The sequence below is a fragment of the Lepidochelys kempii genome, chromosome 7, assembly GCF_965140265.1.
Source record: "Lepidochelys kempii isolate rLepKem1 chromosome 7, rLepKem1.hap2, whole genome shotgun sequence".
In the NCBI taxonomy this organism is placed as follows: domain Eukaryota; kingdom Metazoa; phylum Chordata; order Testudines; family Cheloniidae; genus Lepidochelys; species Lepidochelys kempii.
Genome location: NC_133262.1, coordinates 86,329,076 through 86,352,055, shown reverse-complemented (window position 1 = coordinate 86,352,055; position 22,980 = coordinate 86,329,076). Strand labels below are relative to the sequence as shown.

Sequence of the window (22,980 nt, the reverse complement as noted above, 5' to 3'; positions counted from 1 at the left end):
AGGGGCAGTGTGGGGGGAGCTCCACATGAAACTCTGTGCCGGGAGCCTGGCTCCCTGCCACTGGGGTCTAGCGGTCCCCCAGGGCTTCCTGCTGCTGCTAAGGATGTAAGCTGCCTTATGTTGACCGAAGTCTATCATGTAGACCAAGCCTCAGTCTACTTATATGGCTTAGCTCCGCCTCTTTTATCCAGGATGTGGTTAGATTCCCCCCCCCCAAAAAATAAAAAAAAAATTGGAGCATGACTATATGGGTCCCTTGCCTTGCTGATGATGGTAGTTAAGCCCAGTCACAGACTGCATCCGTGCTCAGACTTGTACTGCCTATGAAGCTGAACAATATTGTCTCATAGTTTACTTGTGCTCCCCTGTCAGTTTATATCCGGGTGGATTGATTTAAATCAAAGCGATTTTAAATAACTGATTTTAATGATGATTTGAATCAGCAAACGGGAAATATTGATTTAAAATAATCAATTCTAATCAAGTTTTGCATTTGTACTTTTTGGTTGTTTTCCTATTGAAAAATTCTCATTGGTTGGTAACCATTTTAGATTTGCAACTAAACGTAGCCTTTACACTAAATTTGGTGGTTGTTTTTGCTAACTGGGAAGAGACACTATGTCTGGACTAATTTATTTAAGCAATTATATAGGTGTTTTTGTTTTTTGGTGCTTTGTGTCATGCTCTACTTGAATGGAAATTCAATTAAATGCACAAACCCAACATTTTAATTTTTTTAAATTAAATTACCTTAAGTGTGCTGGATATGTAAGGAAAAATAATTACAATTTTTTAAATTAAAAACTAATTTATTAAATAAACTACTACCTGTTAGGGAATTGAAGTGAGTTGTTTTTTTTTGTCACCATGTCCTTCAAGATTTTAGAACTAGTAGATTTCATCCTCTCCTCACTAGTTTTTATTCGTAGATTGGAAAAGGAAAACAAACTTTCCTGCTTTTTCGATTGGTTTCTTAACTTCTGAATGAACTCGTCCTTGCACTGAGCTAACTGAATAAACTGAAATGAAAATCTGGTTTAGAATTGCAGCAAACTGATTCCAGGTGCTTAGTCAGGGGCTTCCACCAGTTCACCAGGTCTGACTTTTTTTAAAACAAAGCTGCAAACATGTACAGTTCAATATTTTTTTTATTTAATTTGAATGCTTTTAATATAATAAATTTAGATCTTAACATAATTGTCAATTTTAAATTTACTTTTAAAGTGTTTAAAACTCCTGTATTTAAATTAAATAAAAACACATTTAAAACTCTTTATCCATCCTGGTCTCTATCTGTTGTTCGTTGTCAGAATTAGACTGTAAGTCCCTTGGGGAAAGACTGTCTTTTTTGTTCTGTGTTTGTACAATGCCTTGCACAATGGGATCACAGTCTATGACTAGAGCCACTAGGTAGGTTCTACAATAATCAGTTTTAATTCATATCTCTTGTTGTTTATCATTTGATTTTAGTTATTTTTGTGCAAGTCTGTGTGTAGACATTTCTGTTTCAAAATTGGAAGTAGCTAGAGTTAATTTTAATTAAAGTTGGTCAATTACCAACTTTAACTAAAATAGTTTAAGCTACTTTAATTCCAAAATAGCATGCATACATACTTGCACAGAAATAACCAAATTAGTTTTAATTCACACTTCTTATTTCAGTATAATTTTGTGTGTAGACCAGCCTGGAGTAGAGATGAGAATATTTTTTAAAAAACAAAACAAAAAAAACAGCCCCTCATCTCTTCATAGAACTGGAAGGGACCTCAAGAAGTTGTGTAGTCCAGTTCCCTGCACTCAGGTATTCTCTCTGACAAGTGTTTGTCCAGCCTGCTCTTAAAAATCCCCAATGACGGAGATTCCACAACCTCCCTAGGCAATTTATTCCAGTGCTTAACCACTCTGACGGTTTTTAGGAAGTTTTTGTCCAACCTAAACCGCCCTTGCTGCAATTTAAACCTATTGCTTCTTGTCCTATCCTCAGAGGTTAAGAAGAACAATTTTTCTCCCTCCTCCTTCTAACAATCTTTTATGTACTTGAAAACTTATCATGCCCCCTCTGTCTTCTCTTCTCCAGACTAAACAAATGCAATTTTTTCAATCTTCCCTCATAGATCATGTTTTCTAGACCTTTAATCACTTTGTTGCTCTTCTTTGGACTTTCTCCAATTTGTCCACATCTTTCCTGAAATGTGGCACCCAGAACTGGACACAATACTCCAGTTGAGGCGTAATCAGTGCAGAGTAGAGCAGAATAATTACTTCTCGTGTCTTGCTTACAATACTCCTGCTAATACATCCCAGAATGATGTTTACTTTTTTGCAACAGTGTTACACTGTTGACTCATATTTAGTTTGTGATCCACTATGACCCCCAAATCCCTTTCTGCAGTACTACTTCGTAGGCAGTCATTTCCCATTTTGTATGTGTACAACTGATCGCTCCTTCCTAAGTGGAGTACTTTGCATTTGTCCTTATTGAATTTCATCCTGTTTACTTCAGACCATTTCTCCAATTTGTCCAGATCATTTTGAATTTCAGTCCTATACTCCAAAGCACTTGCAACCCCTCCCAGCTTGGTATCATCTGCAAACTTTATAAGTGTACTCTCTATGCCGTTATCTAAATCATTGATGAAGATACTGAACAGAGCCTGACCCAGAACTGATCCCTGCGGGACCTCACTCATTATGTCCTTCCAGCATGATTGTGAACCACTGATATAACTGATTGGAAAATCGTTCCTAGAGAGTAGTTATGCACCCACCTTATAGTAGCTCCATCTAGGTTGTATTTCCCTAGTTTGTTATGAGAAGGTCATGTGAGACAGTATCAGAAGCCTTACTAAAGTCAAGATATACCACATCTGCTGCCGCCCGCGCCCCCCCCCCCCCCCCAAATCCACAAGACTTGTTACCCTGTCAAAGAAACCTATCAGGTTGGTTTGACACAATTTGTTCTAGATAAATCCATGCTGATTGTTACATATCACCTCATTATCTTCTAGGTGTTTGCAAATTGATTTCTTAACTATTTGCTCCATTATCTTTCTGGGTACAGAAGTTAAGCTGACTGGTCTGTAATTCCCCAGGTTGTCCTTATTTCCCTTTTTATAGATGGGTGCTATATTTGCCCTTTTCCAGTCTTCTGGAATGTCTCCCATCTTCCATGACTTTTTAAAGATAATTGCGAATATCTCCTCAGATATCTCCTCAGTCAGCTCCTTGAGTATTCTAGGATGCATTTCATCAGGCCCTGGTGATTTGAAAACATCTAAGTTGTCGAAGTAATTTTTGACTTGTTCTTTCCCCATTTTAGACTCTGATCCTACCTCATTTTCACTGGCATTCACTATGTTAGATGTCCAGTCGCCACCAACCTTCTTGGTGAAAACCGAAACAAAGAAGTCATTAAGCACCTCTGCCATTTCCACATTTTCTGTTGTTGTCTTTCCCCCCTCATTGAGTAACGGGCCTGCTCTGTCCTTGGTCTTCCTCTTGCTTCTAATGTATTTGTAGAATGTTTTCTTGTTACCCTTTACGTCCCTAGCTAGTTTGATCTCATTTTGTGCCTTGGCCTTTCTAATTTTGTCCCTACATACTTGTGGTGTTTGTTCATATTCATCCTTTGTTTCCACTTTCTGTAGGCCTTTTTTTTGGGGGTGGGGGCGGATGATTTTGTTAGTTGTTTAAAAAAAGCCTCCTTTTCCTGGTTTGGTAGTCCTCTACCATGACACCACCTTGGTTTTTACCCCTTTTATCCTTATCCAGAGACTTTCAACAAGTCTGTCTCTTATTTCTATCTCCACCTCAGTCCAAGTGTATACATTTTTAATATACAAGGCAACATCACCTCCCTTTTTTCCCTGGCTGTCCTTCCTGAGCAAGCTGTACCTTTCTGTACCAATTTTCCAGTCATGCGTATTCTCACCAAGTTTCCATGATGCCAGCTATGTCATAGTTGTGTTTATTTACTAGTATTTCGAGTTCTTCCTGCTTATTCTTCTCGCATTAGTAAAGAAACATCTAAGATACTGATTTGATTTCTCCTCTTTTCTCCCCCCTTATTTCTGCTATAACAGCCTATGCTTCCCCCCCCAAATGTCCACCCTTTTAACACTGCTGCCTTTAGGAATTCCACGAGTAAAGGATTTTTCTTCTCCTGTCTGAACAGCTTCTTGTCCATCATTTCCCATCTCGACCTCAGTATTTTCCTTAGCAGTTCTAAAGCTTGTCTCCATTCTCCTGAGCTTTCCCTTTTAGCTTATGTCCAAGTATGTTACACAAATATTAAAGAATTCCTTCACATGTGACTTGTTCCTTTTTAAGCCTCTTCATATCAGGAAAGTTCACTGGGGTTAGCTTTATTACTACACCTCTACCCCGTTATAACGCGGTCCTCGGGAGCCAAAAAAAAATCTTACTGCGTTATAGGTGAAACTGCATTATATCGCACTTTGCTTTGGCCTCAAGCATCTCCATTATTAATAGTCACTTCTCGCCCCCTGACTGACCCCTCAGAACCCCCGACCCATCCAAACCCCCCCACTCCTTGTCCCCTGACTACCCCCTCCAGAGACCTCCCTGCTCCTTGTCCCAGGACCCCAACCTCCCTGTCCCCTGACTGCCCTGACCCCTATCCACACCTCCTCCTCCTCCTCACAGGCCCCCCCCGGACTCCCATGCCCTATCCAACCCCCCTCCCCTGACCGCCCCCGAGACCCTCTGCCCCTTATCCAACCCCTTGGCCCTGGCTCGGCACCCATAACACGCCGCTCAGAGCAGCGTGTTGGAGCCAGATACGCTGACGTGCTGGAGCGCGCAGCCCCGCCCCCCCAGTGCTGCTTTACTGCGTTATATCTGAATTCGTGTTATATCGGGTCTCATTATATCGGGGGAGAGGTGTATTTTAAATAGCTGATTCTCAGCCTTCAGATGCTGAACAGCCAATAAGCATATCATACTGTATTGTTACAAGTCCTGAATTTGGGGTCATAAAAATTTTGCAGCATGATGTGTCGGATGAAGGGTGGTCTAGTGGTTAGGGCATTAGCTTAGCATGTGGAAGAGCCAGGTTCAATTCCTTGCTCTGCTACAGACTTCCTGAATGATCTGAGCAAGTCACTTAAGATTTGTCCATAAGGTTATTCTAGAGCAGTGCCTCTCAAAGTGTGGAGGGAGGAGGAATGTTATTTGGGGGGGATGTGTGGGGATGAGAGGGAGTGCCCCCCAGTTCTGCTCCGCCCTCACTCCTTTTCTGCCCCCAGACCAGCTCCGATTCTGGCTGCAGCTCCATTCTGCCCCCTGTTCTGGCCCCAGCCCACCTCTGCCCTCATTCCTTCTCCATCCGCAGACCAGTTTCGCCCCCAGCTCCGCCTTCAGCCCAGGCTCTGCTGCTGAGGAAACCTTGGCTATGCTGTAATGGAGGGGGGGCATGGACCAATTCTGTTACTGGTAAGTGGGGGGGAAGCATGACTGGAAAAGTTTGAGCACCACTTTTCTAGAGTAAGATAAGACATGAATTTTAAAGCAGACCAGCTATACTAGAATAGCTATATGTGTAGACAGACCTTCTGCCTAACTGTAAAATGGTGCTAATATCACTTTCCCTACCACATTGCGGTGTTGTGAGGATAAATACATTAAAGGTTGTAAGACACTCAGATATTTCAGTGATTTGTGCTAAATAAGTATCTTATTTCACATCTTCAAAAATTCAACATTGATAGGATGAAAAACATTATTTGACTTCCACTAAGCAAAGAATTAACTCCAGCCTCATCTCTCTCAAAGGTGTTAGGAAAGTGGAGGCCTGATCAGGCGCTCCAAAGAAAATATTACTATTAAAAACAATTGAGTGATTGGATGGAAGAGGATTTTGTGGAACTTTGCCTCCTCCCAGCAGTTATTACAAGCTAAGGTTTAATCCAAGTTTGGAAAAGCAGGAAGTTTGGAACTGGCAAAGTTTTGCTTAGTTTCTTTTAATGTGGGCACACGGCGGGTCAAGAATAAAGCCTTGGATAAAAATTTCACTTGGTGAAAGACTTACCTTGTTGCTGAAAAAGCTGTTCCTTTGTTGGCACGTTGGGCTACATAGAAGACCATAAACAACCTCCTAAACTTTTACATCCATGTTTTAAATGGATCAGATTGTGTTGGTATATAACTAGTGGAGTGCGGATACCAGAACTGGTGTGTTGCAGTTGGATCCTTGCTTATAAGACAATACACATATCGTTGGGGAACTGGTTGCTAAGGAATTACATGATTGAAAGAACTTCAAAATTAAAGTTCTGGTACCCACACTATACTGCCTTCTGAGATGTATCCTTGGTAACCCTAAATTCAGTTAGAGAAATTAGGATTTCTTTGCACAAACCTCCCTAATTGAGACGCTTCATCAAGAAGTGAAGTTTGTTTTTTTTTCCTCACTGCTATGCTGTATTTTCTACCAGTATATTTAGTGAAGCTGCACAGGATAATTGATGAAACGCTGAACCCTGATTATCAAGTTAGATAACTCATGATTTTCTGATATAGTCCTCTGGGGAGATCTGAATAGCAGTTTTTGCATTTTGCCTCTTTAAAGCACACCTGCATTTTTAACAGGAGGAACTAAGGAGCACTCTGGGAGCTTAACAAAGACAAGTTAAACAAGATATGAATAATTGGCATGGCATTATATTAGTATGCTTATAACTGCTTTAATTTTACTTTGTTCACAGGGTCACTTACTTTTCCTATACTCTCCCACTGAAATTTTTGCACATTTACTCTGACAGTAACTCTCTTGCAATCTCCCATCAGTCTGTAGAGCACAAAGAGAGTGAATATTTATAGCACTTATTTTAAAAAAGATGTAATCCTCTTCTGTTTGGTACGAGAGAGATGCAGACCTAAGTGTGGGATCTGTTCCTTTAAAAACAAAAACCTACACCCATATTCCTCTAGGAGCAGTACTTACTGTTATAAAGAAAATCTATTTATTTGCTTACAGAGGACGTCTTTGTCATTGTGATCTTGAGATGGTTGCTATCATAGGCCCCAACTTCCACTGTTCCTGGGGGGTGCTTAACCCTACCCATGCCCCTGCACTGCCTCACCCCATTCCACCCCTTCCCCAAAGTCCTTGCCTCTTCTCTGCGTCCTCCTTTGAGTGTGTCACGTCCTCGCTCCTCCCCTGTCCCGAAGCACCGCCAAACAGCTGTTTGGCATCGGGAAGCGCTGGGAGGTAGGTGGAGGAGCGGGGACGCGGTGCACTTGGGGGGGGCGGGAAGGGGCTTGGCTGTTGGTGGGTGCAGAGTACCGACTAACTTTTCCCCAGGGGTTCTCCAACCCTAGAGCACCCACGGAGTCGGCGCCTATGGTTGCTATCTTAGCTGGAGCTATTTTAGAGGAGAAAACTGTAGAACTGTCTGGAATTTATATTAGAAGACAATTGAAGGACTTGGAAGCTTCAAATGGCAAAGAGGAGAAAAGTAAAGTTTCTGTTTAACTTTTAACTTTTTTTTTTTTTGGTAGTATGCCATTTGTTCTGAGGGGTGGGTGCATGCATGTATGTTTCCCATGACATGAACACACACATCAAAGACATTTTGAAGAAGAGAGGTTAAAGAAAAATAACCTATCTTCTGATATTCCTGGGGATCAGGAGGAGGGAGTAGGTGGAATTGTGGTGGGCTTTACAATCCTACTGCAAGTAATATGTAGAAGAAGTGGAGACAAAACACGATTTTGAATGCTTTAAACCATGTATAACTTACTGTTTTATAAGTAAGATATTTTTCTCAGAATATCTGAGCTCCAGCAGGGAGGGAAGCCTTCTGGGATGGTAATAGAGGTTGTGGGAGGATCCAGAGATGCCAGGAAAGATTCCATCTAGGCCAGGGCTCTCAAACTCAATTTACCTTAGTGCCAGTCCTCAAATCCTCCCAGTAGGCCAATAATGTCACTCATGCTGCCCAAAAAAACTCTACCCCCCACCTACCTAAGGCTCTGGGAGGGAGTTTGGGTGGGGCAGGGGGGCTGGGGGTGCTGGGTGCAGGCTCTGGGCTGGGGGTGGGGTTTCAGGCCCTCAGATGGAGGAGGGGTGCAGGCTCTGGGAGGGAGTTTGGGGGCGGGAAGGGATGGGGGTGCAGGCTCAGGAAGGGGGGGTGGCCGCACTTACCTGGGGCTCCGGGCCGGGCCAGGGGGCTTCCGCATGCTGTTTCACCCAGGCACTGCTCCCGCACCTTCCCATTGGCCGCAGGGGCAATGCGTGGAGGCACAGCCCTGCCCAGGGGCCGCAAGGAGGGGCCGGCAGCCATGTGGAGCAAGCGTGCAGGAAGCTGCTCAGCTCTGGTGCACTGCCAGTGGTGAGAGGGGCCCCGGGCCGTTTTAAATTGCCTGGGGGACGCGTGGGCGGGGGAGCACCCTGGGGTGGCAGGCAGGGCCAAGGGAGAGATCCTGCCCCCAAATTGCTGGAGCTCCGTGGGCCATTTTGGGGAGGTTCTCGGGCTGCAAATGGCTGGGACTTTGAGACCCCTGATCTAGGCAATGAAAAGAGTGTGGGATGGTTGAGAGAGAGGGTTTGGAGGGAGTTGGATACAACTGCAGCTGGGGCCAGAAGCTTTCTGGGAGATTGCCACACTGTTAGAAGAAGCTGTGAGGGAAGGTGAAGGGGGGAAAACTTCGATGCTAGAGTACATCAGTCTAGAAGTTTCTAAGACCTCATTGTGATATTGTTTGACATTGTGGAAGGATTTCAGCTCATGCACATGGCATAGGAGACAAATCTGATCCTTTCCAATCAATTTGTTTGAAGTAGATAACTTACAAAAAACTCTGTTCTTGTATTTTGCATGAATATACAGTGTACTGATAGTTCAATGTATTCCAAGTACTGATAATTCAAAGTTAGCAAATATTTATAGTGTAGTAGAACTGTTTGTGCTTTCAGAGTAACAGCCGTGTTAGTCTGTATTCGCAAAAAGAAAAGGAGGACTTGTGGCACCTTAGAGACTAACCAATTTATTTGAGCATAAGCTTTCGTGAGCTACAGTTTATGCTCAGATAAATTGGTTAGTCTCTAAGGTGCCACAAGTACTCCTTTTCTTTTTGTTTGTGCTTTGTAATCAATGCAGAGATTTATTTGCTTGCTTCAGTTGAATGTGTGGGAGGTGCTGAACTTCCTTGGAAATAAAATATGAAGTTCAGCAGTCACATTAAGGGTATGTTTAGACTGCAGCTGGGAGTTTTCCTCCCAGTCTTGGTAGACTTTAGCACACTGGCTCAAACAGAGCTAGCACAGAATAGCGTTGTAGACGTTGCTGCACAGGCAGTAGCTTGGGCTAGCTGCCCAAGTCCAAGCCTGTCTGATCTTGGGTGGCTGAATCAGCACCTGTGTAGCAATGTCCACACGGCTATTTTCATGCTAGCTCTGAGGTAGCACAGTAAATTGGTCTACCTAGGCTGCGAGGCATGCTCCCAGCTACAGTACAAATGTACCCCCTAACCGTCCAGGCAATCTGTTTCTACTCTGAAGACTTTCTTTTGGCACCTTAAGGGTCCCAATTGTGTGGATGCGGCTTCCTGTGAATAAAGGAGAACGGAACTGGGTCATTTGGGGAGCATATTAATTTCTGATGTAACTAACTCGATCTGCTTCAGGGGAATTATACCAGGGAGAATTTTGCTCTGGTGAGAACTTCAGACCTGGTGTAAACAGGTGTTGTTTCTATGTTCGTTCCCAGACTCAGTTCACTGGTTCTCATAATAGGTTGTGTACTTATTGCAAGTTGGTTAGAGAACAGGTGCCCAGTAGTGACAATTTATACTAATGCTTATTCTTGTTAGCAGAGCCAACTGGTTGTTTGGGTGAATAATTTTTTTTTGTTTGGCCAGTGAAGTGAAAAATCGGGGAAATACTCAGTTTGAAAAGTCCTCAGAATTTATCAGCAAATCAGGAAAGTCCATTTCAGTTGTTTTTTAAGGGCCAGCTTCAGAGAGACAAGGTGGGTGAGGTAATAGCTGTTGTTGGACCTACTTCTGTTGTTGAGTGAGACAAGCTTTCCAGCTTTCACAGAGCTCTTCTTTTAATCTGTAGAGTCATTTGTGCACGTGTGAGTGCTCTCTCTCTCCCCTTCTTCTCCCCGCCCCCCCACCACTGAAGCTAGCCCTAAAATCTTTTTCCGAGATGAAGCTAATGGGGTCAAATTTGTGAATGCTTTTGAGTTGATCGAAACTGTGTTTTTCAGCAGATCTATTTGTCTAAAATATTTTCCCCAGCTCTAGTACAAACATCAACATTTCTAGCCCCCAAATCTCACAGATCCATGTAGATCTCAGGTGCTCTACAGGAGATCAGGGTCTGGAGTCGCCATGCTGCTCTGTTGGTGCTGGGGTCCTCATAGCTATCCAATAGTTTCTGATAGTAGCTCACCGTTGCCAGTGCTGCCTTCACTGTTCCTGTCAGCTGCTGTGACAGACCCTCTCCTCTGTGGAAATGGTAAATGCACTTAGGACTACTTTTTTTTTTTTTTTTTTTTAAGTGGTGTTCCTACTGGATACTGAAAGATGAGGACAGCACACATTCTCTTTCCTCAAGCCTGCTCCTCTCCTCTCCTGATTTGAACCCACAGAAAGAAGTTATAGGGAGAAAATTCTAGGCTCTGGTGAAAGTCCGGGACTTTGAAAGGCTATAAAACTTTGGCAGCAGTTCATGGGAGGAAATACAGTAGCCTCTAGTGAGTAACTGGTATCAGCTGGCTTATAAATACTGTATGCCTTCAGAAATGTATTATGTATGTTATGATGGGGAACGAATGATTTATTAATGGAATTTGTCAATATGGGATCTCTTTCAATCATGTTTATTCCATAGGCATTTGTTTTAGTGGCTCAGTTTGAAAACAGATATTTTGTATTTACACTGGAAAAATTAACTTTGATGCAATATATAGGGATTCATTTTTGATTCTGTCTAGTTCTGTTTATTTTTTGGGCTTTAAAAAATTTTTTAATTGTATTATGATGGTGCTGCCTTCAACATTGCTGGGACTTCTTAGAGGTTTTCTTTCTGAAAACATGCCTTCTTGGTGTGTCTCTTTTTTTCTCCATTTTACTGTATAAGGGAGCAATACAAGTGCTGTTTGCAGAATGTTGTCAGTCCTTTGGGAGGATTTCTACTTCCTAGAGTACTGCAGCCTGGAGGGAAAGAATTCCAAAAGAGTAATGTGTTAATAGGGAGAAAAATTGTTTAATACAACTGTGACCCCCATACAAACTTCAGGTGAAACAGTGTGAATAAAAAACCTCTTTATCTGATGTGGGGGTAAAATCTGGCTAAGTGCTATGGTGTATACAAGTCTGTTAATCACTCTTTCTCTTGTAGGTGTGTACTGAGGCAACAGCTATTGGACTATGGCATCCGTAAAGGTTTGGTGTATTTTAGTCCTGAGCTTTCTGCTGCCTCATTCTTATGCCCATATGGACTTCTTCACTTCAATTGGTGAGATTTACTTCTGTATGTACAGTGAATAACTGCAGAGCTGTGTCTGCCAACTTTCAGAACTGTCTCTGCGGTGATGTGATTAAAGATGAAGCTGTGTGCTCTATTAATTAGCATAGCTCTAAATGCACCAATAGTTTTACATGCCCTGCTTGCTTCTTTTTATCTTTTTGAGGGAAAATTTGTATTCAAATCAGTTCTGTTAAAATGACAAGAGGTCAGGATACACAATCATTGTCTACTATTACAGATATTGGATTCAAAACCATACTTTGGTTTGAGAGCTGCTTTTTGTGAATTGAGTACATGAAATAACTCTTGATTAGGATGTACAATTCCAGCATTTCAGGATCCCATCTTTCTCCTCCTCGATGTTTTAATTGTGTATGAAGCATTTGTTAAACTAGCATTTACCCTAAGGTTAAGTGGTTCAGCTGCCTGTTTGCTGTATTTCCTGTAGGATTTACTGCTTTATGAATTTGTAGCTGAGAAACAATCTGTCAGTGCAAGCAAAGCAATTTAAACAAATACTACTTTGTGTATCGCCATAATTAATTCTTTCCATATTTGCTATGTACCAGATGTATTTGAACAAGAGCTTACTCCTTCGTAGCCTTTATTCTCTTCTAAATGAGTCCTGAATTAGTCATAATGTTAAATTTGTGACACTCCATTCACTTCCATGGCAACAAGCTATGTCAAACACAGGACTGTGTCTCTCTACTGTAAGTTCCATCAAAAGGAGAGAGATCTTTTTTGAACACCTCTTCATGGATAATAGCACCACAGAATGTCCAGCCAAGTAAACACGTTCTTGAATGTTTTCTTTTTTTGTGTGCCCAAGTTTGTTCCAATGGGAAATCTCTCTGAAATCAGTGTTTCTCAACTTTCTTGATACCAGGGACTGGCTTGCTGCCTTCCTAAGGTGTGTCAGAGAGATCTCAGGGGCCAGAGACAGGGCCAGTGGTTGAGAAACACTGCTCTAAATGAGGAGGATCAAGAAGATCTAATAATCAATTGAAATCATTACTTCCTCTCTAGGTCACATGACAGACTTAATTAACACAGAAAAAGACCTGGTGACATCACTGAAAGATTATATTAAGGCAGAAGAGAGCAAGCTGGAACAGATCAAAAAGTAAGCAGCTGGTTTCATAACACTAATATTTAATTGTGATTTCATCTTCATGTACAAGAAGGTTCCTGAAGGCTGAACAGGAATTTATTGCCTGTGGGGATAAAGATTAATTTGTAATTTCTGCAAGATTTTTGTCCTAAATGAATGTCTCTTTTGTGAGACATCATTTTGTTTTATTAATTATTTTTTATGGTGGTGAGTCTAATTTCTGTATTGAGAAATTCTGATTTCTCTTGGCAGGATTCCCAGGTGAGTCTAGTTCTTTCAAAAACATGCGTTGCTGATAGGAAATGAGCAAACCAAAAGTGTGTGTTAGAGAAAACATAATGATGTGCTGTAGCTTAAAAAGTTTTAATGTATATTGCAGTGGCTGCAGTGTGGGTAAGCTGTAACTAGTCCAACAGGCCTCCCAAATGAATTCTAGTAAGTCATTACAAAAACACCCCATGCCATCATCTCTTCTGTATATGTGTGACATTGCACTCTCTATGCTTTTATAAAAATATGCTAATGAGTGTAAATATAATGTAACTGGAATATGCTTTATGCAAAAGGTCTCTTGTAAGGTATCATTACAAAGCTTACAATCTACTGAGTGTGGGCATCCTATTTGTATAAATGTATCACTCCTGTATCTAAAACTAGAAATATAAAATATAACTGTTATTTCAAAGTAGTTATGCAAAGTGTGGGCCATTAATAGTGGTTTGGAATCATAATGGCTCCCATTAGCCAGGACAGTTACCTGTAGATGGCTGTTTTTTACTTGTAAGTCTTCCTGTATACCTGTGGACTGGCAAGTGGGTAATGAAGTCTTACAGTGACATGTGATCATGTCACTTGAACTGGAATCCATCTTCAACCTGGTGCTTTTCCATTGAGAAGAGGGGTGGGAACCCAGAGGGACAGAGGATTCCCGCCTTATGCCAAAGATATATAAATGGGTGGAACAGAACAAAGGGAGCGGCCATCATGAGAAATCCCCTAGCTACCACCTAGGCTGGAACAAGGGCTGTACCGGGGAAAGGATTGTGCCCGGACTAGGAAGGAGTCCAGTCTGTGAAAGAAACTTACTGAAACATCTCTGAGGGTGAAATTTTATCTGTATTCAGTTTTATTACTGTACTAGACTTAGACTTGCAGGTTTTATTTTATTTTGCTTGGTAATTCACTGTTACTACTTGCAACCACTTAAATTCTACTTTCTGAAGTTAATAAAATCACTTTTTACTTTTTAATTAACCCAGAGTATGTATTAATACCTGGAGGGGGAAGGAACTGTTCGTATCTCTATCAGTGTTACAGAGGATAAACAATTTGAGTTTACCTTGTATAAGCTTTATACAGGGTAAAATGGATTTATTTGGGGTTTGGACCCCATTGGGAGTTGTGCATCTGAGTGTCAAAGACAGGAACACTTCTTAAGTTGCTTTCAATTAGGTCTGCAGCTTTGGGGCATGTGGGTCAGACCCTGGATCTGTGTTGGAGCAGGCGGGCGTGTGTGGCTCAGCAAGACAGGGTGCTGGAGTCCCAAGCTGGTAGGGAAAGCAGGGACAGAAGTAGTCATGGCACATCAGCTGGCCACCCCAAGGGGGTTTCTGTGATCCAACCCGTCACAATATTCCATATATTTTCATAAAAGCTGAGTTGGTTTAAATAAAAAAACAACTACTTTGAAACTGTACCAACTAACATTTTGTCCAACAGTAAAGATTTTAGGGGAAAGGCCCAATATCTCAAAATGTATCAGCGTTGGGGATGGGGGGGGGGGGGAGGAACCTTGTCCCGCTGGAAAGGGGAATTCCTAGCTTTCAAATGACTTTTTTCTATGTAACTTAATCTCTTCGTAGCATAGCCATGGTGGGATATGAGTTTTATGACCATTCATTATGTTAGCGGTCCAAAAGATTACTGCCTGTATTACATCTTGGAGCAATGTAACTTAAAGAAGGAAACTTTTATGTCCAGCTATATTTATTTATTTACTTTATTTTTGTGGCTTTATAAAATACATCTGTTTGAAGTCATACATAGGTTTGAAATGTTAGAAGTCACAAATTAGTGATCACTGGGCAGATGAAACCGTCAAAGGAGTGGAACTTTATCACATAAGCATCATTACTGCATGTGTATGTTATATAGACATTGAATTCTTTGGTTTTTAACCTGCTGATATACAAGTTAAAACAAAAACTTCCTGTCTTTAAAACTTACTGGACACCATTCTACATCTGCAGGGAATGAATACATTCCATTGGCTCCTGAAGTTGGGAAAATAGGGCCCATCAATCTGTGGCTGGATTATGGTTGGGTTTATACAGTATGGAAGCTTATTAGGAACGAAATCTTGGCTTCAGCCTCCAGTCTTATGGTTGTAAAGATGGTTTGTAGCCACTTATTAACTTTAAAATGGTCATATACTAGTAAAAATGCTATCAATTCAGTGAAATCCCATTATCAGTCTTTTTTGTTAACACATTGTTAAAATCTGGAAGCGTTACACAGAGCAGCCTGTTCAATCCCCGGCCACAGAATAAAAGCACAGTGCATGTTAAAAATCCTGTATTGGCTGGCAAATAGCACTAGCACTTCCAGGAGAGAGCCATGTCCAATTATAGGGCTGGTCTACACTGGGAACTTACATCACCATACCTGGGGGTCTCAGAGGTGTGACAAGTCCATACCCTGGAGTGAAGTATCTATGCTGACCTAACCCACATTGTAGACAGCAATAGCTTGACAGAAGAATTCTTCTGTAGACCTACCTTCCACTTCTCGGGGAGGTGGATTACTTACGTTATACCAATAAAATAAAAACCAGCAGGATCTTATTAAAGGGGAAAAGGCAAAATGCCACATTTACTGTGAATACAGAAAGAATCATAGTAAGCAGTTAGTTATAGCTAGAACATTCCATTCAATTTCATATTTATTCACACATTTGTTCTCACTCACGTATGTTCTGCAAGGTTGTTACCAGCCTTAGAGTTGCTCGTGCCAAGCCACTGGCCAGGGCGCCTGGACATGAGGAGGGAACAGGGCCTTGTCAGATGCATATCTGACGCTCCTGGAAGTTGGTTTGCAGAATCAGACCCCAAAGTTCTCACTTTCTAGAGTCTATTTTTATAGGAATTTATTCCTATGCCAGTCTATGGGAATTACTTCATCATGCTGTTGCTGAATCAATCAGCAGATGGCACATTCCTGATGAACAACACGGAGCCTTCGGTTCTCCCATCTTTGAAGCTTTTGGGTGGATTCCGGTCTGCCCTCCCTAGGGGTCCTCTGGTTGTTTCCACTTGACGCGTTCTTTGGCCGATGGACACTGCATTCTTGGACTGGCACCTCCCTGATCATTCGGTTATTATCCACACCAAGCATCCATCCACATACATCCTCTATCTCTATTTTAATCACAATTGTTAACAAAGCGAGATAAATACAACAAAAGGGTGGGGAGTCTCTGTGTGCTGTTCCTGTTGTTACAATGTATTGCTTTGAGGACAGACTCTGTCTTAGGATGTACTAACGCAATTAGCAGCTTGCAGGTTTCACGCAGAGAGGGAGAGAAACAGTACCAAAACCCAAGAGACCTCTTAATTAGTAATACCCTGGAATTTAAACTATGGAATCAAACTCATTTGTGATTTTAATGCAGAACTTCTTTAATATGATCCAACACTTATGCCCACAGAAGAGCCCCTCACATCAGTGTAGGTAGTGTCTACACTGAAGCACTACAGGTTTAAGTGTAGACATACCCATGCTCTGCTGTTGGGGAGGGTCACCGCAACATGGGGCTTCTGTGGGCAGGAAAGGGCTTCAACAGAGGTTTGGAGGATCGAATACAAATGAATTTTTTTTACTACCCAAGAGCCCAGAAGGAGCAGTGAGTCAACTAGATGAACTTACTTTTTGTGTGTCTAAATATAAAGCCTATTTACTGTCTCGATCTAGGTTTATGCAAGATCCCTGCTTTCTGCTGTGGCAGACTAGGAATTCTTTGGCAGCTTTATATGAATATTGAAATAGTATTTTTTATTTGTGTGTGTATAAAAATATAGAAATTACTGAATCAAAAGTTAAATTTTGTAATAGCAGCCCTTGTTTTTCATATTACATTGATTTTACTCTGCCCCTATACTTTGTTTTCAAGATGCTGCTGATTTTTATTTAGCATTGCACTGTAGAAATTGTTGAAGGGAAGCTTGGAGATTTTTGCAACTGGATAGGGGACAACTTCTCACAGATACATATTTTAGGCTTCCTGCAGATACAGGAATATAGTGCTACATCAGCTTGCAATCAGTTCTTGTATAGGAGGTTTTATTTAGAACCATGAGAGCCAGCTTTTATTTAAAAAAAAACAAAAAAACACAAACTTAGATTCTAGAGCACAGTTTCCTGGCAAAGACCAGAATATATGGCCCCGGGTTGAGCATGCTTGGTGACTAACTTTCAAAATTTAATATTTAGCCACTGATATTTTTTCCCTGTTAAGAGTAAAACGTGTTTTCAACTACTGTTTTTGGAAAGTACAAAAATATATCTAAACATTACATATTAATAAATTACCAAGACCCTGGGTAAGATTTTATATTGGACTATTCATTCCTGAGTACAATTTTATACAGGAATTGCTGAGATACTACCTATGGCAGTATGTATTTACCTTTCTTCCTGCATATTGTAGAGGAGTCCTATGTTGGTGCATTGTGCTTTAATGCTGAAGGATCATGAGAATGATGCTACTTCAAGGTTTACACCAGCAGAGGGAGGGCTGAGAAAGATGACATTTTTGATTCCTTGCAGATAAACTTTGCATACAGAGAAAGTAAAAATAAACAACTTGTACTGGAAGCTTTATCAGCCAAGAGAGTCATGTAGCTTAGCATTAGTTTTACAATACATAGGAAAATATTTAGGTGATACCATATTAAGCTTATTCCTAATATATATGTTTCATAGATGGGCAGAGAAGTTAGATCAACTGACAGACACTGCTACAAAAGACCCAGAAGGATTCTTGGGGCATCCTGTAAATGCATTCAAGTTAATGAAACGACTTAACACCGAGTGGGGTGAACTGGAGAATCTGGTCCTGAAGGACATGTCAGATGGTAAGTTTGAGGAGATTTTGGAGTTATCGACGCACAACTATTGCTCTGATTAACATTATCACCCTAATGCCAAGCAAAGCACAACTTTGTATTTTGAGGAACATACTTTTTTTTGTACTGCACCTGCAGTAGAAATAACAATGGTCAAACACTTTTGCTGAGAGAATTATTTGACTTGTATCTTGCATGCATTGTCATTGAAATTGGATTTCTGTCATGTTTTCCATGACTTTGTGAGTCTCTCTGTAGAAGAAGACCCTGTTTTTTCTGTATGTAGGTACATGTAATGCATTTATCACCTTTTCAAATTGCTGATTGTGCTGGTAAAAAGTTGAACCAGCTCTGAGCTATTCAGAAAGAGATCAAAAGCTCACCAATAAAACTTCAGTGACAAAGGGAGTAAATTCAGAGAGCTCGAACTCCTCAAAGTGGACTATTTGTGATGGTTCTTGGGGTGTCCAGGACTGAGTCACCTTGTTACCCCTCTGCCTCCAGCAAAAGGGAAACTTGCTTGTGTTTTAACTGGGTGTCAGCTCCCTGAAACAGCAGTCTGAGTGGCTAACGATCTCCTCAGGGCTTTGCCAGCCCTTACTTTGCCTTGCAAGTTAACAATAGGTGCACCCCAGTCCCCAAGACCTTTTGAAGCATTCCATTGTAGTATTTAACACCTTATCTGCTGAGCACTCCCAGTAATACCAAGTATGCCCCCCCAAAGCGAACCGTATACTTACCTGTTTACTCATAGACTTTAAGGGCTAGAAGGGGACCATCATGCTCATCTAGTCTCACCTCCTGCACATTGCAGGCCACAGAACCTAACCCACCCATTCCTGCACAAGGTCCATAGCCCCTTGCTGATTTAGTGAAGTCCTCAAATCTTGATTTAAAGAGTTCAAAGTTACAGAAAAATTCAGCATTTACTTCAGTTCAAGCCAGCAGGCAACCAGTGCCCCGTGCTGCAGTGGAAGGTGAAACCCCCCGCAGCGTCTCTGCCAGTCTGAGTTGGGGGAAAAAGAGAGAGAGCAACCCCCTGTGGTTCAGTCTCCAGTGTCTTGTCTCCCTGTTGACTTAGTATGTGAATGGGGGGCCTCCGTTGTGTTAAGTTCACAACACTTAATTTACATTAATTTGTACCCCTTTCACCATCCTAAAACAATTCTTCTCTCCCTCCAACATCCTAAAACAGAACATAGAAGAAAAAAATTAATTTGAAGGACTGATATTCAGACGTGTCCTCTAGTTTGAATCCGGGTTTTCATTCATGTAAAGTATTGTGAAAATTAGACTTAAACTTATTTAATACAGAGAAACTCTCCCACATTTTCCATATAAACTTCTACTAAAATAAGGCATCTTTCAACATACTTGCATGTGAAATTAGTGATTGTCTGTTCCCTATACATTTGCTGAAAAAATATCTCAGATCCTGCCTCAAGGTTGGTCCTGCATGGGTAGTAACAGTGATACAATTTTTTTTCCCTCTATGCTACTTTATCTCAAACCATTACCATGATATTGCATAGGGATTCTTTTGGAAGAAGAGCCTTAAGACAACAGATAAAGAAACTATGTTAAAATTAATTATCCTTGTCTTTGAATTTGCTGTGTATTGGTTATTGATTTACTTATTTTTAAAAACATTTCAGCATGGTTGGTCTTGTGTGTGATGTTTGGTTCATTGGCCTGTTAGGACACTCATGAAATGACTATTGAATAATCAAGAGAGGTGCACTGTTAGCATATTACTGCTCCGTACAAATAGGTTTACACACTGTTTATCTAGAGTTCCACCCAAAGGTGGTAGCTTTTCCAAGAAGATCTGCCTCTGATTTAATAATAGCCTGCAGTGACATGCTAGTTTTCATCCAACAACTTGTATAGGGATATTTATTTGTAATTAAATGTTGTTAATGTAAAACTCCCAGGACAAGAAAGCCCAGTCCTTTTCTTGATCTCTCTGACCTTTCTTTTTTTTTTCCGAAGGCTTTATCTCTAATATGACTATCCAACGCCAGTATTTTCCTAATGATGAAGATCAGGCTGGTGCAGCCAAAGCTCTCCTACGGCTGCAGGATACCTACAATTTGGATACAGACACCCTCTCCAGGGGGAATCTTCCGGGTAAGAAGCACCTGAGCTAGTTTGGAAAAATAGCGGTGCAGTTACAGAATATCTAGATTATAAACCCTTTTCTTCATGCCTGTCTATAAAGCGCCTAGCATGCTGTTAACAATAGGAAAAAACCCAGACTTTCCTAGTCTTCAGCCAGTCTCTGATAACCTGGCCCACAGCACACAAGCTTATGTAAACTGAACTGCTGCAGGGAGTTGTAAGTCGCATCTCCCGGTGTCAGCCTGTACTGTAGAGAACACTCTACTCAAGGCAGGATGAGCACTGGTATCATAGCACTTCCTTGGGATTTTCCGATGGGGATTTTTCCGTACTGAAACGCTATGTGCCCCACCCACACTCCTTCCCAGGCTCACTTTTTGGGTGTGTTGGTCTTTTCTTCAGTTCTTTGGTGGTGAGTATGTTGCAGCTGTTTTTCTTCATCACTTTCTCTTCCTCTGATGGGCTTTCTGCTGCCAGGACCTTGTGCTTGGGTTTAGAATGGCAAAAATTGGCATTAAACTCCAACTGTATCTAGCCCTCTCTGTGTAAGTCAATGTTAGTATGTAGGAGGAATAAACATCTGGTAGTTTTATTTGTCATATTTTTGGCTTCTTACGGAGCTATTGCCTCTGATCAAGCAAAGCTGCACTCTGTCTCTCCTAGAGCAAGATTAGTTGCTCAATATTTAAAGTTGCAATTGAGTTTCCATTTATAAGTCCACTGCATAGCTCCTCTCTAAAATACCACAGAATTAGCACACTTGGCTAGATAAATATTCCTATTATGTTAATGCAAGCCTTTAACCTATGGCTTGTGTATAAAACTGAGTTCAGTAGGTAAACAAATCACTGCACTAATCACTGATGGTTAAAATGTGCCAATTTTGGTTAAAATATACCTATTCTGTACATTTATTGTTAGAGTATTTCATGCTGTTATGTTAAAGAAAAATATTAAACAGGAATGAGATATTGATTAAGAGTAAATATTGTAATCGGCAAGCTGTATTTTAAAAGTCTGTATCTGAATGTGTGCAGTGGAAAGCATGTTAGTAAAAAAGAATGCTATTATATTTATATTATATTTATATTATATTTATATTATATTTATATTATATTTATATTATATTTATATTATATTTATATTATATATGTTTATTTACGTCCATTCCACATTAGGTGTGCACACGCTGCATGCACGAATGTTGGAAACTTTTTCCCTTAGCGGCTCCCGGCGGGCCCCCTGGGTGGCGCCGCTGTGCATATATACCCCTACCGGTTTGACCCCTCGAGTTCCTTCTTACCATTTGTGGTGGCGTTGGAACACCTCTTCCCCTCCCCTTTCCCCCCAGTAGTCCCTTAGCCTTTAGAGTAGCTGTTATCAGTTTGTTTACATACAGATTGTGGACACTTAAGTCATTAGGTGCTTGGAGGCCTCCAGCACCTGCTCCAGGGCTTCAAGGCTTGCACCACGTGCTGTAAACCTATGCCGGTTAGTGACCCCCCACGACTCATGTCTAAGTTGCCTGGGGGATGGACATCAAACTGAAAGGTGTAGGATTTGCAAGGCATTTAAGCCAAGGACAAGGAAAGAAAGAGACTGTATGGGAAGAACCCTCTGACGCCCATGCCTCGGGTGCCGACGAGGGGTAAGCTGGCAATGGTGTGCCACTCGAGGACACGCTCCCGGCACCCCTCCCGGAGTTGGTCTGGGTCGAGCTCCGACTCTGCAGACTCGCACTTGCCAGGGGCGCAGAAGGAGGTTGCGGCACCGGCACCGGGTCAAAGCGAAGAAGCACCAGAAAGGGCACGCAGCTCTCCGGCACTGCCCAGAGACCAGCGCCGGGAGGAGCTGAGATGGCCCTTGCCAGAGGTCTCCCGCAGACAGTCCCAGTCCAGGGAATGCCAGCACTGGTCCCAGTCCAGATCCTGGTCCCGGTACCAGGGATACCGGTACTGTTCCTGGTCCCGCTCAGCCAGGAGCTGCTCGTTCTCCCGCTGGCGCAGATTGTTGGCACTGCCATGGCCTTCGCGATCGGCGTCGCCACAGTCCGGCGCCGGCTTCGGCTGCTATAGCTACCCGCACCGGGGCCCAGAAAGCAGGGACCCTCAGGGGAGCTGGCAACGTGAATGGGGGCCACCAGGCCATTGGCCCTTCTGGACCCCTTGGGCCTATCAGGAGCACCAAGGGGCCCCGTCCAGGGCACGTTACTTGGTGCAGAGGTCCCGGTCCCTGCACCGATGCCAGAGGTGCCAGAGGCAACAGTATCCTGGCCTCCAGCATTCCCCCCCAAGCATAGACCGGAGAGTCCGGCACCAAGTCCAGTGCCATTCCATGGACCCCCACCCTGGCCTGAGCCAGAGGCCCTTACCACAGGAGATGGGGAGCAGGAGGACCAACCAGAGGGGTTTGAGCAGCAGCTAACCTCCTAATCTTCCCCCGATGAGGTGGTGGAGGGTACAGAGGTGTCTGGCCCTCTGCCGATAGACCATAGAGCCCACCAGGAACTGCTGCACAGAGTTTCCCAAATTTTGGGGTTGCAGGCCGAGGAGACGGTTGAGCAGGAAGACCCCATGGTGGACATTTTGAGCCCCAAAGGTCCATCCAGAATAGCGCTCCTGCTCATTAAGACCATTCAGTCTAACTATAAGACTATATGGCAGACCCCGTCCTCCAGCACTCCAACGGCTAAAGGAGTAGAGCATAAATACTTTGCCCCATCTAAGGGCTGTGAGTTCCTGTTCTGCCACCCAAGTCCATGCTCCCTAGTGGTGTTTCGGTGGTGAATGAAAGGGAGCACCATGGTCAGCAGGCCCCGGCCCCTAAGGCCAAGGAGGCGAAACGCCTGGACCTTTTTGGTAGAAAGGTGTACTCATTTGGGGGCCTTCAGTTGAGGATTGCTAACCAGCAGGCCATCCTCAACAGGCACAATTTCAGCTCCTGGGCAGTGGTGGGGAAGTTTAAGGACTACCTCCCGCAAGGTTCCCAACAGGAGTTCACAGCCCTGGTGGGCGAGGGCAAGGCAGTAGCCAAGACCTCTCTCCAGGCCTCCCTGGATTCGGCAGACGCGGTGGCTAGAACTATTGCATCAGGGGTGGTCATGAGGCGCTCAGTGTGGCTCC

The 22,980-nt window shown here is 42.5% G+C and overlaps 1 protein-coding gene across 9 annotated transcripts in view; it reads left to right on the top strand.

Moving 5' to 3' along the window:
* The window catches only part of P4HA1 (prolyl 4-hydroxylase subunit alpha 1), a 65,997-nt gene that overhangs the window by 5,799 nt on the left and 37,218 nt on the right, over positions 1-22,980 (top strand). For 7 of the 9 annotated variants that reach the window (XR_012160009.1, XM_073353641.1, XM_073353638.1 and 4 more), the window contains exons 2-6: positions 10,530-10,724; positions 11,372-11,488; positions 12,530-12,626; positions 17,595-17,746; positions 19,730-19,867. Coding sequence is in view for 8 of the 9 variants with exons in the window: in XM_073353641.1 (XP_073209742.1) it covers positions 11,401-11,488; positions 12,530-12,626; positions 17,595-17,746; positions 19,730-19,867 (475 nt within the window). In the remaining variant the exon portion in view is untranslated. The remainder of the gene's footprint in view (positions 1-10,529; positions 10,725-11,371; positions 11,489-12,529; positions 12,627-17,594; positions 17,747-19,729; positions 19,868-22,980) is intronic. The other 2 variants (XM_073353637.1, XM_073353643.1) reach the window with 2 other exon arrangements.